We start from the raw sequence: 16718 nt of genomic DNA, 5'->3' as shown, positions 1-16718 counted from the left end.
AAATAATAATTATCAGTCACCTTGTATGGTATATTACAGAATGAAGTTTGGGAATATTATCATTCTGTGAGCCATATATTCGACTTGTAACGTTACATGATCCAAGCGTATGATACTTCCAAAGGTGTGCGATATACTTCTTCACAACCCTTTTGCTCTCTCTACTGACTTTAGTTTAGGATGTATATCTACAAAACATCTTTAGTTTATCGCAGTACCAGAGAAAATTGTTCACTTGGAAAGCTCTAGCTACAGGTATTCCTCATAACGGCAGCATGATATCCGTGTCGTTTACATAAATATGTGGTTTGAAATGGAATTATGATATTAGTAGAGACATGTTGTAATACTTTGTATTGATAATAATTTGATGAATTAAATCATATGATTTTTTCGCTTCTCGTTTCAAGTACGTACGCCTTTTTTGCTTGCATTAATTGTATATTACAAGGGATTTTGCTCCGGACTGCTTATTCTCCAAGGATAAGAAATATTCTAATTGTTTTCTGAAATAATGAACAATGTCTGCGTTTCAAGATGAATTAGACAAAAATTGGTATTGATAAACGTGTATTGCACATAAGAGAAATAATAAACAAAGAAAAAAAAGGCAATCACCTTTTGGGACACGCTCGATTGCATTTCTGGTGAAGAGTTACTGCAGAAACATCTCCTAACGAAAGAGAAACAAACAAAAAATAAACGAAGCTTATTGCTGACCGTGTCGATGATATAAAAAGGTGCCGGCGATAGCAGAGCATCATTCAGTCGAGGATCTTCAATCGTGCAGTACATCCAACCGGTAGGCAGACATGAAGGTAAGTATCCACCTGCAATTGGTCAAGCGAAGAAGGAATCTGACGAGGTGTTCTTCAATTCCAGGCGTTCATTGTGTTTTCTATGGCCCTGGCCCTTGCCAGCGCAGCGACAGTCGACGATTCGAAGAAGGAAAAGCGGGGACTGTATGAGCTGGGATCATCTCAACAGGAATCGTACGAGACCTACGGCTATGAACATCAGCAATCTCACGGATACTACGACAACGACTACGCCGAGAAGGAAGTGAAACAGGTCATCACGAAGAAGGTCCCAGTACCTTACCCAGTGGAGGTCGAGAAGCACGTTCCAGTCGAGGTAAAGGTCCCATACCCAGTGGAGGTTGAGAAGAAGGTTCCGGTGTACGTCGAGAAGAAGGTTCCAGTGTACGTTGAGAAGAAGGTTCCAGTCCATGTGGATCGTCCCTACCCGGTGGAAGTGAAGGTCCCAGTTCATGTCCCAGTCTACAAGAAGGAATACGTCGAGGTCCCGAAGCCATACGCAATTCATGTCGATAAGCCCTACCCGGTGTACGTGAAGGAGCCAGTGTACGTCGAGAAGCACGTTCCGGTGACGGTGCACATCAAGGAGCACCACAAGAAGCCATTCTGGGGTTAAAGTTATGCTTGCGAGATGTAAAATACTGGTAGAATAAAGATTCTAGACTGATCTTCAAATGACTGTGTATTTGAGATAGCAATTAGTAGCGTCATCTGAGAGGTGGATGGAAAACAACAATGGGCGATGCTGTAACAGGCGTAAGTATCAGTGGAAGTATTGTTTTACCACTGTTGCCGTTCTGTAAATTAGCAAATCAAATGTTCTAGAATCAATGAGTAGTATTCACACTTTAAATGATTTCATAAACAAATCAAAAAGGACAAACAATTGTCATGAGATATGATACGATGTCGTAGAAAATGCATCATTATTTTGATTTTCTAATCAATGAGACTTGAGACTTGTAAGCTGATCAAATGCTTGAGGCAGTACTGAATTATTCGACTGGTCTTTGTAAAATTTTGATTTAATAATGGGTCAAAACATAACCTTATCTCCTCCTTCTTTAGTGGCACTATAAATTGAAAGGGTCTTGTCCTACCATTTATTTGCTTTTGTTGAGTTTGTTCACCTGGAGCTGGATAGTCAGTACCACGTACTGAGGTAGGATTTTGTACCATTCCTGTCGTACGGAATCAGCAATGTTACCACTGGGTTGAACCGTAATGAACTATGGGTAACTAAAGTCACATAAAACGGCGATATAACGCGTGGTAGTTCAACTGCTCCTGAAGTTGTTTAGACCGAGATTTGAAACTATTAATATTGTAATACGTATGATCGACTTTTGCTTAGGGTTGTAAATTTACATAAAAAAAACATCAACCGCAATCAACCACCACATCAACCACGTGGAGAGTGCAGGTTTCTGTAATTCATTGCCAAGGCCACATCATTATGCATCGTACAAATCTATAAGTTTTGAGAAAAATAATAAATATCTCCCCATAAATCCGCTCAAGTTCGAGAAGGTCCAATTGATTTAAAACACTAATATATCGGTACATTTTAAATTCCACATAAATACAAACTGATCTAGCAAATGGTATTAACAAAACATACTGCACCAGGAAAGTGTAAGTTGAGACTTACATTATTATTGATAGAGAAATTGTTATGTTAGTGATGTTGCAGTTAATTTTGTTTTTCGAATTGCGAAAATGATTTCAACTTCAACCAATAATAATTTTTAATAATAACAGTCTAATTATATGAGTATGAATGTAATGAAGATAATTATTAAATGAATTATTACCATTAAATTAATACAATGTTTCCGTTGTTTAGAGTATTCAAGAAGAATTTTGTAAATGTTCTTTTACATAACTAGAACGTAAAATTTGTCATTTAATAATTTAAATACGAATATAAGTAAGTAAGTATGTAGTTCTATTTTATTTTTGACTTGATGATTTAGGGCAAAGATATAAACACTAATACATTTTTGAAGCAATACTGGCGATTTAAAATGTAACGGACAACGAATGCATAGGATCAACGTGTGTTGCACATGAGAGAAATGTTCAGCAATAAAAACAAGATGCAACCAATCTTTTGAGTCACGCTCGATTGCTTTTTTTGTGAAGAGTTGCTTCAGACACCCAACCGGACGAAAGAGAAGCAACGGTTGGCCAGTGGGACGATATAAAAAGGTGCCGGCGATAGCAGAGCATCATTCAGTCGAGGATCTTCAATCGTGCAGTACATCCAACCGGTAGGCAGACATGAAGGTAAGTATCCACCTGCAATTGGTCAAGCGAAGAAGAAATCTGACGAGGTGTTCTTCAATTCCAGGCGTTCATTGTGTTTTCTATGGTCCTGGCCCTTGCCAGCGCAGCGACAGTCGACGATTCGAAGAAGGAAAAGCGGGGACTGTATGAGCTGGGATCCTCTCAACAGGAATCGTACGAGACCTACGGCTATGAACATCAGCAATCTCACGGATACTACGGTAACGACTACGCCGAGAAGGAAGTGAAACAGGTCATCACGAAGAAGGTCCCAGTACCTTACCCAGTGGAGGTCGAGAAGCACGTTCCAGTGGAGGTAAAGGTCCCATACCCAGTGGAGGTTGAGAAGAAGGTTCCGGTGTACGTCGAGAAGAAGGTTCCAGTGTACGTTGAGAAGAAAGTTCCAGTCCATGTGGATCGTCCCTACCCGGTGGAAGTGAAGGTCCCAGTCCATGTCCCAGTCTACCAGAAGGAATACGTCGAGGTCCCGAAGCCATACGCAGTTCATGTCGATAAGCCCTACCCAGTGTACGTGAAGGAGCCAGTGTACGTCGAGAAGCCAGTTCCGTTCACTGTTCTTGTGAAGAAGGAGCACAAGAAGCCATTCTTCGGTTGAATGTTAAATATATTGTGAACTATTAAAACTGATATCGGTGTATTATTCAATTGAAATGTCGTGTTTTGGCATCAATAATCGTTACTTATCAGTGAAAACGTCACAGAAACGTGTAATAAGAGGTTAAGGAATCTACTCGTAATGTAACTGGGTTGAATAACACCCAGTTTTACAATTTAATCGTTGCCGGTAATTTTTTTCGCTAAGTAATTAATTTTTAATTCTACGGCTGGATTATTTTCCTCTATGATATGCAATTTTGTATCTATGGTAAGCTGTTTACATGCGCCTCGTCAAAGTTTGGTACTGTAGAGACAACAAGTAATAATTTAGCGGGAAGGACTGTTTTTTCTGACCTGGAATGACATAGTTAACAGTTTTTTAACGGTTAAAAGGAGAAATAGGAAATTTAATTCTTTTCAAGTATTTAAATCAAGTATTCATGTATTTAAATTTAATTTGAAGTGTTAAAATGAAGAAATAACTCTTAAACTCACTCTTCAAAATTTTAATAATTTAATTAAGCGACCGAGGAGGGAAGGGGCCTTCATCTCATGGTTTAAATCGTGAGTTAAGCCGCGATTTAATTCTTCACGGTGTCCTTCAACCGTTGTGGGAGTTAACTCGCGATTTAAATCGTGAGTTGAAGGTCGCCGTAAAGAGTTAAATCTTAATTATTTTGAATGATTTCATTATTTGTCTCAGAGTTATAAGTATTCTTCTGGGAGATTTGAATTAACTCACTCCCTAAAAAGATTTCAATCATTCATTCACTCTGAATTTTTGTACTCATCACTAGTGGAATGGATTATTATAATCTAGGAATGTACGTTTTATATCAAACATACAAAATTTTATTTTCAATTTAAACTATGAGCACTTGAACTTACTTGGCCGGAGGATGAAATGATAAAAAAAGTTTAGTTTTATTACAATGTTCTCCAGGCCGCATAAGCGATGTCCTTATGAGAGAATCACCCTGGCTGTAGTTTCCTGTTCGATTACGTAACAAATATAACCGGGCTTTACTTAAGATAATATTAATTAAACTAAAAACAAATTCAACACTCATAACCTATGCATCGTCGTGTTTTATTCTTTAAGAATGATATTACTATATAAAACGTATTGTTGTTGCACGAAATTGCATTTACAAGAATATAAAAAATGCACGTTGTAAGTACAACCATAACGTGTATTGCCCATTAGAGAAAAAAAATCATGAAAATACGAATGCATCTATTCACGCTCGAGTGCATTTCTTGTGAGGAGTTGCTTAAGAAGTACTTCCAAACGAAAGAGAAGCAAACGGAGAATAATCACAGCACGTGCGAACGGTCAATCGACACTGAGTCGATGATATAAAAAGGTGCCGGCGATAGCAGAGCATCATTCAGTCGAGGATCTTCAATCGTGCAGTACATCCAACCAGTAGGCAGACATGAAGGTAAGCATCCACCTGCAATTGGTCAAGCGAAGATGGAATCTGACGAGGTGTTCTTCAATTCCAGGCGTTCATTGCATTCTCTATGGCCCTGGCCCTTGCCAGCGCAGCGACAGTCGACGATTCGAAGAAGGAAAAGCGGGGACTGTTTGAGCTGGGATCCTCTCAACAGGAATCGTACGAGACCTACGGCTATGAACATCAGCAATCTCACGGATACTACGACAACGACTACGCCGAGAAGGAAGTGAAACAGGTCATCACGAAGAAGGTCCCAGTACCTTACCCAGTGGAGGTCGAGAAGCACGTTCCAGTCGAGGTAAAGGTCCCATACCCAGTGGAGGTTGAGAAGAAGGTTCCAGTGTACGTCGAGAAGAAGGTTCCAGTGTACGTTGAGAAGAAGGTTCCAGTCCATGTGGATCGTCCCTACCCAGTGGAAGTGAAAGTCCCAGTCCATGTCCCAGTCTACCAGAAAGAATACGTCGAGGTCCCGAAGCCATACGCAGTTCATGTCGATAAGCCCTACCCAGTGTACGTGAAGGAGCCAGTGTACGTCGAGAAGCACGTTCCGGTGACGGTGCACATCAAGGAGCACCACAAGAAGCCATTCTGGGGTTGAAGTTATGCTTGCGAGATGTAAAATACTGGTAGAATAAAGATTCTAGACTGATCTTCAAATGACTGTGTATTTGAGATAGCAATTAGTAGCGTCTATGGACTGGTTGGTGAAGATCATCTGCAGAATATGTTGGATAATGATTTTCTTTGTAAATTTCACAGGTACAGTGATTTTCAAACGAGCGGTGTATTTTACCAGGTTTATTCGGCTTATGTTTGAAGAAACGACAAAATTCTGGTGGGCATGTAGAAAGATTAGTAACTCGTTGCATGATATAGACTCAATACTTATTCGATAGAATCACTAAGGGTTCTTTAACTGTCGCAGGAATACTTTGGACACTCTATGCACGAGAGCCGTTGACTGAGTATTGGCTTTTTCAGTCAATGCTTCGACATTGGCTTTTTCATTGGACATTGGCTTTTTCAGCCAATGTTTCGAAGCATTCGTCAAATGCTATCAAAAATATGGTGATACAAAATGATGTAAGAAGTTCCACCTCCGAGTCTGCGATAGTACTGATTAGCTCATTAATTATCTTCTTTTTACCATGCGCCACTTTAATTCTAGGTCAACTCCGTTATATTTCTGTCGATACATGGTTTGCTAAGATGCCTTGTTATTTTTTATCCGATTATTGGTTTTTGGTATTATCATGTATTGTAGATGTTTTAAATTGCTTACTGAGCTGATAATACAATAAAGTATCCAAATACTGATCACTAATTGAGTGTTTTGACGAAAATGAAACCGTTCAAAACTAGAAATGGATAAATTTGATTTACCTAAAGATATTAAAATAAAAGAAAAAGGTTAAAACTCATTCTTCCTTACAACATTTCACCCATTTATCGTTGGGAAGAACATGCTGTGAATATGCAGAACTTTAAAACCGTAAGCTAATTATGGCTTATTCGGAATTCTTTTTAATGGCATTAAATTGCAATTGTGTTTTATAATATAAAATAGTCACAAATAATGTTATCTGCACACAGGGTACAGGGAAGCGGGTTGAGATCAAAACTTTCATTTTATAAAAATTGCTTCAAATTAGACTGGTCAAGCGTTGTAAAGAATGCTTCTTCTTCTTTATCGGCAACAACAACCTCAAGAGGTCTAGGCATGCCATTTTTGGCTCTCTGTGACTTTATTCACCCGTAACTGGATAGTCAGTCCTGCGTACAAGGGATTGGTCCGGATGGGATTGTGTTCCGGTCCTGTCGTGTGAAGACCGTACCATCATGTCACCGGTCCGCCCATAAAGAATGCAATAGTTCGGAAATGGTATAAACATCAATAAGCAATGTAAGTAATGTAAAAATGTCTCAATGATGAAATGCTAGATGCAACCAATACCGAAAGTCACACTCGGTTGCTCTTCTGACGTGGGGTTACTGCAGAAACATCTCCTAACAAAAAAGAAGCAAACAAAAAATAAACGAAGCTTATTGCTGACCGTGTCGATGATATAAAAAGGTGCCGGCGACAGCAGAGCATCATTCAGTCGAGGATCTTCAATCGTGCAGTACATCCAACCGGTAGGCAGACATGAAGGTAAGTATCCACCTGCAATTGGTCAAGCGAAGAATGAATCTGACGAGGTGTTCTTCAATTCCAGGCGTTCATTGTGTTTTCTATGGCCCTGGCCCTTGCCAGTGCAGCGACAGTCGACGATTCGAAGAAGGAAAAGCGGGGACTGTATGAGCTGGGATCCTCTCAACAGGAATCGTACGAGACCTACGGCTATGAACATCAGCAATCTCACGGATACTACGGTAACGACTACGCCGAGAAGGAAGTGAAACAGGTCATCACGAAGAAGGTCCCAGTACCTTACCCAGTGGAGGTCGAGAAGCACGTTCCAGTGGAGGTGAAGGTCCCATACCCAGTGGAGGTTGAGAAGAAGGTTCCGGTGTACGTCGAGAAGAAGGTTCCAGTGTACGTTGAGAAGAAAGTTCCAGTCCATGTGGATCGTCCCTACCCGGTGGAAGTGAAGGTCCCAGTCCATGTCCCAGTCTACCAGAAGGAATACGTCGAGGTCCCGAAGCCATACGCAGTTCATGTCGATAAGCCCTACCCGGTGTACGTGAAGGAGCCAGTGTACGTCGAGAAGCCAGTTCCGTTCACTGTTCTTGTGAAGAAGGAGCACAAGAAGCCATTCTTCGGTTGAATGTTAAATATATTGTTATGAATTGAATCTTATGTGTGGTTGTAATATGCGGTTTATCATTGATTTATTACTGTCTTGTTCTAAACGGTATTCAAATCCATTGACCAAATCCATCTTTTTAACGTACGACTATCTAGCATGAAAACCTTGACGAATTTTAATTTATCCGACTGTTGCCTTTGCATAGAAGAGGCTTAGACTGGACATTATTGGCGGGTTTTTTAGGATGAACGTGGTAGGTGAGTTATCATCGTCAAATAGTAAAAGAGGAACATGTTGGTTGAACTTGTTTCCATATAGGTTTAAATGTCGAAGGTTGCACCAAACAAGCTCCTGGTGATGGAAAGATAATTCGTCATGCGCAAAATCAAATAGAAAACCGCTTGAGCTGCTTGATGAGATGGATCACTCCAGTCCCGCAGATTACATGGATTGCGTACAATCAGGCAGTTTCTATTAAACTTAAGCGCTCAATCTTGTCTCAACCTTAAGGGTGTCTAATTTGTATTCTTTTAATGTTCAAGCATTTGGCTTATTTTTATCAACTGTTGCTTTTCATGTTCTAGCTTTTTGATACTTTAAGACTGAATGTTTTACCTGCATGAGGCGCTACTTAGAATTAATATTACACAGCTAGGTTGCGGATTAAATAATAAATAGCATGCCATTTTCATGTCCTTCTAATTGTTGAACTAAACCCTCAAGAACTCTTCGACAATCAGTTCTGGCTTTTTTGTCTGCAATGACCCGCAGTTGAATAGTAATTCATTTATAGGATGAAATTTGACACCGGTGTCTGTTTTCCGAAGACCGGCGTTGCTATCATCATTTCAATATTAGAATTTTCTATATTCTCTCAAATTTAATACTGATAGAAAAAAAAATCGATCGATGAACTTTTCTTCAATTTCCAACTGATTGACCGAAATCAGGTATAAAATAATGACAACCCAAATGATGCCTATGTGTGAGATGTTTGATTGAAGTTAAAGCATAACTTACAATGTGTAATTTTTAGGTCGACCTTGAATGTACCAGCGTAAGACTCGTTGTCTATTCCGTTTACAAAACGGTTACACGGTTAACGCTGCACCGGACGGTGTAAATGGGTTCAACTTTGCTGACAACACCATCCACGCGGCTTGTAAGCGGAAGTTCAAAGTACTGTAAGACCCACCGTGCTGCCAAGAAAGTTATCCACCGACACAAATGCATTCGTTGAATCGTACTATTAGGTAACGTTTAATGTCAACGCATCAGCGACCTCAAAGACTAGACTCAATATCGGTCAATACCCTCCTACCGGGGGGCCGTATGAATTGGGTTCGGTCGGATGCGTTTTTCATCAAGATGCGACCATCACAGCGCAGCACGATGGGTGCGATAAACTTTTCCTTTCTCGTCAATTTTCTCTGCCCGCTGGAAATAAAACCAACTGAAAATATAAAATCGACCCACCCCCTTTATTGGGAACACCGAATACGGTGCACGACCGGGGTGGCGACTAATTGCGCAAAGGTGTAAACGTGTGGTAACTGATTTGGGCTCTATGAGCGGGTGCGTCTTATTGGCGAGCAGTAGTAACAGATGACGAAGAAGAGTGCTTCACGGTTAGGCCGGAAAGGTTAGTATAAAAGATGCCCACTGTTGAAGGAAACGGTATCATTCGGTTGTGATCGTTCACTGGTTCATCACGTAGACGGTAGACACCAAATATCGGTAGGCAGACATGAAGGTAAGCATTGGATGGAAATGTACACTAGGGACTGGTCGTCAGGATCTTGTACTTAAAAAACCATTCTCATTACAGGTGTTCATTGCATTCTCTATGGCCCTGGCCCTTGCCAGCGCAGCGACAGTCAGCGATTCGAAGAAGGAAAAGCGGGGACTGTATGAGCTGGGATCCTCTCAACAGGAATCGTACGAGACCTACGGCTATGAACATCAGCAATCTCACGGATACTACGACAACGACTACGCCGAGAAGGAAGTGAAACAGGTCATCACGAAGAAGGTCCCAGTACCTTACCCAGTGGAGGTCGAGAAGCACGTTCCCGTCGAGGTGAAGGTCCCATACCCAGTGGAGGTTGAGAAGAAGGTTCCGGTGTACGTCGAGAAGAAGGTTCCAGTGTACGTTGAGAAGAAGGTTCCAGTGCACGTTGACCGCCCGTACCCAGTGGAAGTGAAGGTCCCAGTCCATGTCCCAGTTTACCAGAAGGAATACGTCGAGGTCCCGAAGCCATACACAGTTCATGTCGATAAGCCCTACCCAGTGTACGTGAAGGAGCCAGTGTACGTCGAAAAGCCAGTCCCATTCACGGTTATTCTGAAGAAGGAGCACAAGAAGCCGTTCTGGGGCTAACTTTGTAAGTTGCGACGAATGATGTTGGATTGTGCAATACAATAGTTAATCGAAAATTCAATTAGATTGTGTTCTTGGTTTTGTGCGACGAACTTTCAAAAACAACTCTGTGAGACAGTTGGTAAGATTTTGTGCATCTCCCAGAATGATTTAGCACATCTACTAACCCACTAACTATCATGGTCTGTAGTGCAGTTTTCAAACGTCTGATACATTTTTCCACGTTTGACAGTGTCGCTCTTGATTTGGTTTTTCGTATTATACGCTAGAAAGCTTTCGACTCGAGAGCTTTCTGTCCAACGGTTTTGTGCCTAGATGCTCTCAACAAAGATCGAATCTTTCATCTACCCAAACACCGGTTACCATGGTAATGATATGCTTTCCGTTACAAAGTTTTCCGAAACGTGATCCGGTTTAGTTCCACGATTTCGATGTATGTCCAGTTGAGCGGCAGACAAAATGAATGGGTTAATTTAAATTTAGTTCTAAATTTTATAGCTTCCCAACAATATGTGGAAATTTCGGAAATGGTTCTCTTTGTTAACAGTGTTGAAAAAAAAATCGTTATTCTATGTTGTTGGGCAAAGCATGATTTTATTACAGTCTAGGAGAATAAAGTTTAATTTATTAAATATGTATGATGAGCCATAGAAAAAGGTTGCTAAACGACAAGATCCGTTTTGCATTAAAGTGCATGTGTGACCTGTGGTAGTAATCCCTTTTGTAGAACAGGGCTGTGTGTATGTGTGTATTTATTTTTACTGATTTTACATAACACACATATTCCGGTTGGCCTAATTCCGCAGTAGCGCATCTGCCATGTTAGTGGGTTGTGAGCCCGATTATGATCCTTCGTTCGGCCGCTTCCCGCCCCCCTTCCACATCCACATTCTTCCCCTTTTCGGTGGCAAGTACAGCCGGCAAGGATTATGTGCCAGCTTTACCCATTTGCTCTTCTGACGAGGTAAAGCAAATTGAAAATAACTGCTCGCTCCCGAAAATGGGTTTGCCGTGTCGGGAGCCAAATGTGAATGCAGACTGTGCAGTGTGCCGGTTTCGTCTAATGAGCTGGCCGCCGCAGCACCGAGCAAGCCGGAGCGTACGTGATGGATGGTGCACTTCGTAGCTGGTAGTTGTCACTGCAGCAGCCGCAACCCGCCCGCCACGCGCCGTCCGCCTCGCCCGATGTGACTTAGTAGTAGCATGTTGGCTGTCAACGGTGTGTCCGCATGTGAGTCTGGGGATGAAATTATTCATAACCAACAAGGCTTGCAGGCCCGCTCGTTCTTTTCGGTGGGAAAGTTTTGTGTTTTCTTGTTTCGTGCTGTTTTTGGAGGCACTGTTTGTTTTCAGCTTTGCACCGAAAGTTTGTGATTTGTTGTGTATGTGTGTGTGAGAAGGGATGAAAGATGGTTGTAATCTACCGAGTGGCAGGAAGAGCGTGATCCGTGACATTTGAAAGTCGTTAAATGTCACTTTATTAATGATGCAGCACTTGCATAACTTGATTGATGCGTGGAGGCTTGCTACAAGAAGAGTTTTTTTTTAAATAAGTCAAATTAAACTGCAATAGCAATTAGCGTAGTCGAGCAGCTTCACATTCCGAAAGATTTTGTTTTATTCCTCAACGCAAAGAACTGTCACCTATTTTTGTAATAAGATGGGTTTTTTATCGTTGGACCTTTGGAAGAGATATTTTCCAATAAAACAGAGGTACATTTTGGTATAATTTTGGCATAATTTATTGGTCTCCTTCAATAAACCTTCCCTTAGATTAGGGCATTCCTGTCCGGGTGGAAAAAGGGAACAATTGTGGAGATGACAACCATTTCGACACAAACGGGTGTACGCAGCAAATGTCCAAAACGATCCGGCACGGGTGTCCAAAATTATTCAAAACGCTGTCGGAGTCACTGTGGCAGTGGCAAAGGAATGCAGCAAGCCGGAACGGAATATTGATGGTTATTGATGTGTCAGGAATTATTATGATTATCTATCATGAATATGTATTCGAATCCGGATGGGGGAGATCGCCTTCAGGCAACACGTCCTGATTCCGGCTGCTTCATTTCTCACCACGCCGTGGGAAGGTGACAAAGAGACCTCAGAAGAATGGAGAGTACGGGGTATGATACACCACCAGTTCGGCGAAAGGGCGAACAGCGGGAATGTGGGTGAGCGGTAGAGAGAGAGAGAGTGAGGGAAAGACAAAAGAATAGCACCAATAAAGGCTCGGAACGATTCCATTTACCGGAACAGGAAGGACACCAGCTCGGTTTCATGTTTTTACTGAGTTTTGTTCTCGTCGTTTCGTTCCCGCTCGCATTGCCAGAGTTGTCCCACGTCGCACGTTTGATATTATTTAAATCCCTCGCGTCCGCTGGAGAGCGTTTATTTATTTTTTTTATTCTCTTGTCACGATCCGGATGTGAAATTCGGGCAAGTTTCCAACTTAAAGATGAAGATAAAACACAAAATGCGCGAAAGATGGCCGCGAAAAGCCGTACCGAAGAAAAGAAGCAAAACCTTCCCAGATGTCAATGATGGAGTTTTTTTTTTGCGGGAGAAACATTTTGGTTGTTTTCCTAATGCTTCTTCGGCAGGGTACATTTTGCCGCGATTATGGAGATCCGATATCGATTCCGTTGAATCCAATTTCTCAACACATTTATAAGGCGACTCGGAGGATATTGCCACGATATGACAAACACGAAGCAGAAATGGGAGCACGGCGACAGCGACGATTGGAGCCACGTTATGTGACCATTTTTGTGGCATTTAGGTGGCAAAATCACACACGTCGATGAGCGAATTCTCACAAAGCTGAGCTTGAACGTTGAAAGGAATGAACCTGTTTGGAGTAACCGTCGTGAAATTTATGCAACTACTCCAGAGTCAGTGGCACAGGAATTGCTTTTCAATGATAAGTAAGGTATCCCATGGAGAGTAGTGATAAGCTACCAAGTATAACAATGCATAATATTTCACCTAGAAAAGATTCTGTTATACTGTAGGCGATTTTGAGTCTTATTGTTTTGTGACAGTAACTGTGAAATCGAAAAACTCTTGATAAATAATGTTGAATTTAATGTTGGCAATTCCAAACACAGAATATCTGAAATAAAACAGCACGTATGGAATGAAAAAAAGTGATAAAAGTGAAAGACATAACAAAAATAAATATGAATAAATACTTAAACAGAAAGGAGCATGATAATACGGCATAAGCCGTCATATTAGATGAAATAAATAAGAAAAGAGCATAAAGAAAAATAAAATAAAAAAAGAAAACTAAAATCAATAACCAAAATTGATTTTGATATATTAAGTAGACTAAGCCATACATTTCGGACAAAAAAAAACTGAAAAACGATCGATAAAGAATCCAAATTATGGAATAAAATAAATAAATGAATGAATAAAAGTCCTACCTTTCAAATAATGAAAAGTAATCACACTAGCGATAAATGATGTGCGAAGATAATCTTTGAACAAACATACCGAGTAAGAAACATTTAGAAAAATGTTACACCAAAAGAAATAAAACAGCTTCAGTGAAGCATAACATCACAGAGTGCCAAGCATCATAGACGCATCACAGAAGTTAAAAACTCATGCAAGTGAAGCTTCGAGGTAGAAAATTATCTAAACATTGGCAAAAGACAGGAGAAAAATCACACACAGCGCAAATTGCTCGTCTAGACAAGCATAATTACAATAAGATCTGCCATGGCGTGAGCTAAATGAAGTAGTGCGCATTCTTTGACGATATTGTTTTAATATGAAAATCCATAAAATTTAATTTCCTTGGGGACTTTTTATCGTATCATTCTTCCACTGGCCGCATTCGGGCTGATTCGCAACCTCGTGCAGCGGTGGATCGTGGATGGTTCGTGAGCTTCATCCATCGCTTAGGCCGAAGTGAAATAGCTTGCCTGGAGGGGATGAAATGCTGTCCGTATTGCAAGCGTTTAGTACGAACAGAGATGGTGGGAAATCGGGGAGGAAAAATGGCTCCCTGCCCTGCAACTGTGTGGAACTGTGGCGGAACGTAACGAGCAATCTGTGCCAATAATGTGCCCGTTGTTTTGTGATGAAACTGGAACTCGACGAATCTCGGGAGGATTTGTGTGTCCTTCCCATCCACCCAGCTTGCACCTGCTTGTACCAAGGACCAACTGTCCGTTCATCCATCTGTCGTACGTTCCAAAGCCTGAGGGAATAACGAGGCACGCCACGAGTCCGTGCTTATCGAGTGAGAAGTTTTTTTTCCGCTTCACACAAATACATTTGTCTCGTCAGTGCGTTTTTGGTTGGGAGCTGGTAGCGGTTTGGGGATGAGAAACCGGAAGCGAAGAGGAAATATAAATCTGATTTTGAAGCGGTCTGGTCCCTGGACACTGCGAGGTGCGGTGGTGGGAGGCCGTTTGACCTGGAAGCTAAGATACGTATTATTGTTAAATCAATTTTCCGACCAGACGAGCTCATACGCAGCTTAAATAAATCACTTTGTCCACCGGCGAGTTTGGGTGGATGGAGTTTAGCTAAGAGTGTTCACCAGCAGTTTCCATCACGACAGGAATGTGAAAATTAGCTTAAAATGATGCCAAAGCGATAAGCCTGTGAGCCAGTGAGGTAAATCCTTGATAAAGTTCGTTTACTTTCTACAGCTCGCGATGATACTTGAAGGACCTTTTTTCTTGGAGAAATTCTTGCAACATATAAAAACGGAGAGCTGCCAGTGATAAAGAAAAAGCTCAACCAAACGCAATAACATTACAGTGAAGAAAAATGTTTGCGGTTAAAAGTTAGAACAAAATATCTCATGTCGTTTGTCATTCCCTGCAGGAGTGGGAAACCCGGAAGGCACCATCTACTGTAGGTTTCGGTTTGTACAACTGCATCCGCAAAATTCTGCAGCGCATAGATGAAGCAGGCACCACACCAACGACTTCCACACTCGCATTTGTTAGCTGCTCTATTGAGCATTCGGATATCGGTAGGTTTGGGTGTTTCGGAAGCTTAAATAGGGCAGTCGAACCCGATACGTCGCCAGACCGCGAAACCGCGCGCGAGTTGGTGACCGTTTGGAAAAGTGGAATGTTTCACTGGCGGAATTCGTTTGTAACAGTCGGAGAACTGAACATTCTCCAAAGAACGTTGTAATCGATGCTTGTGTTTGCCGTTGTGTAGTGTATGTAAGTCAGCTCTGTTAGTGGTTTGGTTTTTCGAGCGGGAGTAAAAACAAGAAACAGAAACGGTGTCCATCACGGGATAAAATGGGCGAGTAGATCCTTCCTTGAGTTGAGTTAGTGTGGAGGTTTATTGCTGTGGAAGAATGCATGGTTTGCAGGCAATACATTACATGTTTATTTGATTTTTACATTTTGTTTCATGTTGTTTGGTTGGTTGGTACAAGCCACTGCATTTAAGGCGCAATAATTGTTTGGAAGGATATACTGAGAAGACGACGTTATTTCGAGTTCTGAAGATGGCCAAATGAAACTAATGTCCTAGCTCCCTTTTTTGGATAATTTTAACTATTTGGATGTAGATTTCGCATCCGTGGGATTTAATGGGATAATCAATCTTGGAAGTACAAGTCTGTAGTTGTTGAAAAGTGTAGTAAATATATGCTATTATGAGTTGGAGCTCATTACAAATAATATCCAGCTGGTCCCCCATATAAAAAATATGATAATCTTGGCATGAATTTATGGTTTGGCTAGGAGCTGGCAGCATTCCAACCGTTAGCCGTACATGGATGTAAGTTTGTGTTATTAGAGACTGTCAAAAAAGGGTGTAGCAGGATAAGTGACTCCTATTATATCTGATAGCTTCTATTCGATAGGCGTTAGTTTTCCAATGACCAATTTATAAAATTTAAGATCAAACTTTTCAAACTCAACTTTTCAAATAAAACTCATTTTCGGTCGGTGACATATCCTCAGATAGAGTGTGATCACACTGAACATTTCTAACAAAAAGGAAGTATTTTGATTGCCGATTACTGTAGACAGTTGACAACTTTGGAGCCCACAGAAACTGGATCGTTTACACTTCAGCGACATGACAGATATTGTCAAAAAATCTACCACCACAAACACTTCAAACTGACAGCAATGACAGCTGAAACAAACACGCACTAAACCTACCAGCGACATCTGTTATCAAATTTACACCAACTTATTAATACTCCCAAATGGCATGAAAAATAGCAACCATCGTTCACCGTTACAGGTACCACGAAGGTCCTCCAAAGTGGCATGCGTACCGGCGCTTCGCGTCTAAAGTTTCCCAGACGCCCTTGTGATTGATGAGTGTTTGTTTAACAGGTTCACCGTGGTGTTGAAGTGTAGCTTTTGGAAAAGCTTGGTTATTGCCCACACTTAACACCAAC

At 41.2% G+C, this 16718-nt stretch overlaps 5 protein-coding genes across 5 annotated transcripts; all 5 read left to right on the top strand.

Moving 5' to 3' along the window:
- Nucleotides 1-812: 812 nt before the first annotated feature.
- LOC128718642 (titin-like) lies at nucleotides 813-1434 on the top strand. Its single transcript, XM_053812263.1, has 2 exons — nucleotides 813-818; nucleotides 883-1434. Exons 1-2 carry the CDS (start codon nucleotides 813-815, stop codon nucleotides 1432-1434), a joined length of 558 nt encoding a protein of 185 aa, XP_053668238.1.
- Nucleotides 1435-3101: 1667 nt separating this feature from the next.
- LOC128718641 (mantle protein-like) lies at nucleotides 3102-3723 on the top strand. Its single transcript, XM_053812262.1, has 2 exons — nucleotides 3102-3107; nucleotides 3172-3723. The coding sequence occupies exons 1-2, from the start codon at nucleotides 3102-3104 to the stop codon at nucleotides 3721-3723; spliced, it is 558 nt and encodes a 185-aa protein (XP_053668237.1).
- A 1441-nt stretch (nucleotides 3724-5164) lies between these two features.
- On the top strand, nucleotides 5165-5786 carry LOC128718640 (titin-like). The gene is made up of 2 exons (XM_053812261.1): nucleotides 5165-5170; nucleotides 5235-5786. The coding sequence occupies exons 1-2, from the start codon at nucleotides 5165-5167 to the stop codon at nucleotides 5784-5786; spliced, it is 558 nt and encodes a 185-aa protein (XP_053668236.1).
- A 1548-nt stretch (nucleotides 5787-7334) lies between these two features.
- LOC128718639 (mantle protein-like) lies at nucleotides 7335-7956 on the top strand. The gene is made up of 2 exons (XM_053812260.1): nucleotides 7335-7340; nucleotides 7405-7956. The coding sequence occupies exons 1-2, from the start codon at nucleotides 7335-7337 to the stop codon at nucleotides 7954-7956; spliced, it is 558 nt and encodes a 185-aa protein (XP_053668235.1).
- A 1729-nt stretch (nucleotides 7957-9685) lies between these two features.
- On the top strand, nucleotides 9686-10318 carry LOC128718638 (mantle protein-like). Its single transcript, XM_053812259.1, has 2 exons — nucleotides 9686-9691; nucleotides 9767-10318. The coding sequence occupies exons 1-2, from the start codon at nucleotides 9686-9688 to the stop codon at nucleotides 10316-10318; spliced, it is 558 nt and encodes a 185-aa protein (XP_053668234.1).
- Nucleotides 10319-16718: the final 6400 nt, after the last annotated feature.

This window comes from Anopheles marshallii, chromosome 2, assembly GCF_943734725.1.
Source record: "Anopheles marshallii chromosome 2, idAnoMarsDA_429_01, whole genome shotgun sequence".
Taxonomy (NCBI): domain Eukaryota; kingdom Metazoa; phylum Arthropoda; class Insecta; order Diptera; family Culicidae; genus Anopheles; species Anopheles marshallii.
Note: the sequence above shows the minus strand (reverse complement) of the source record. Positions and strands in the feature narration are given on the sequence as shown.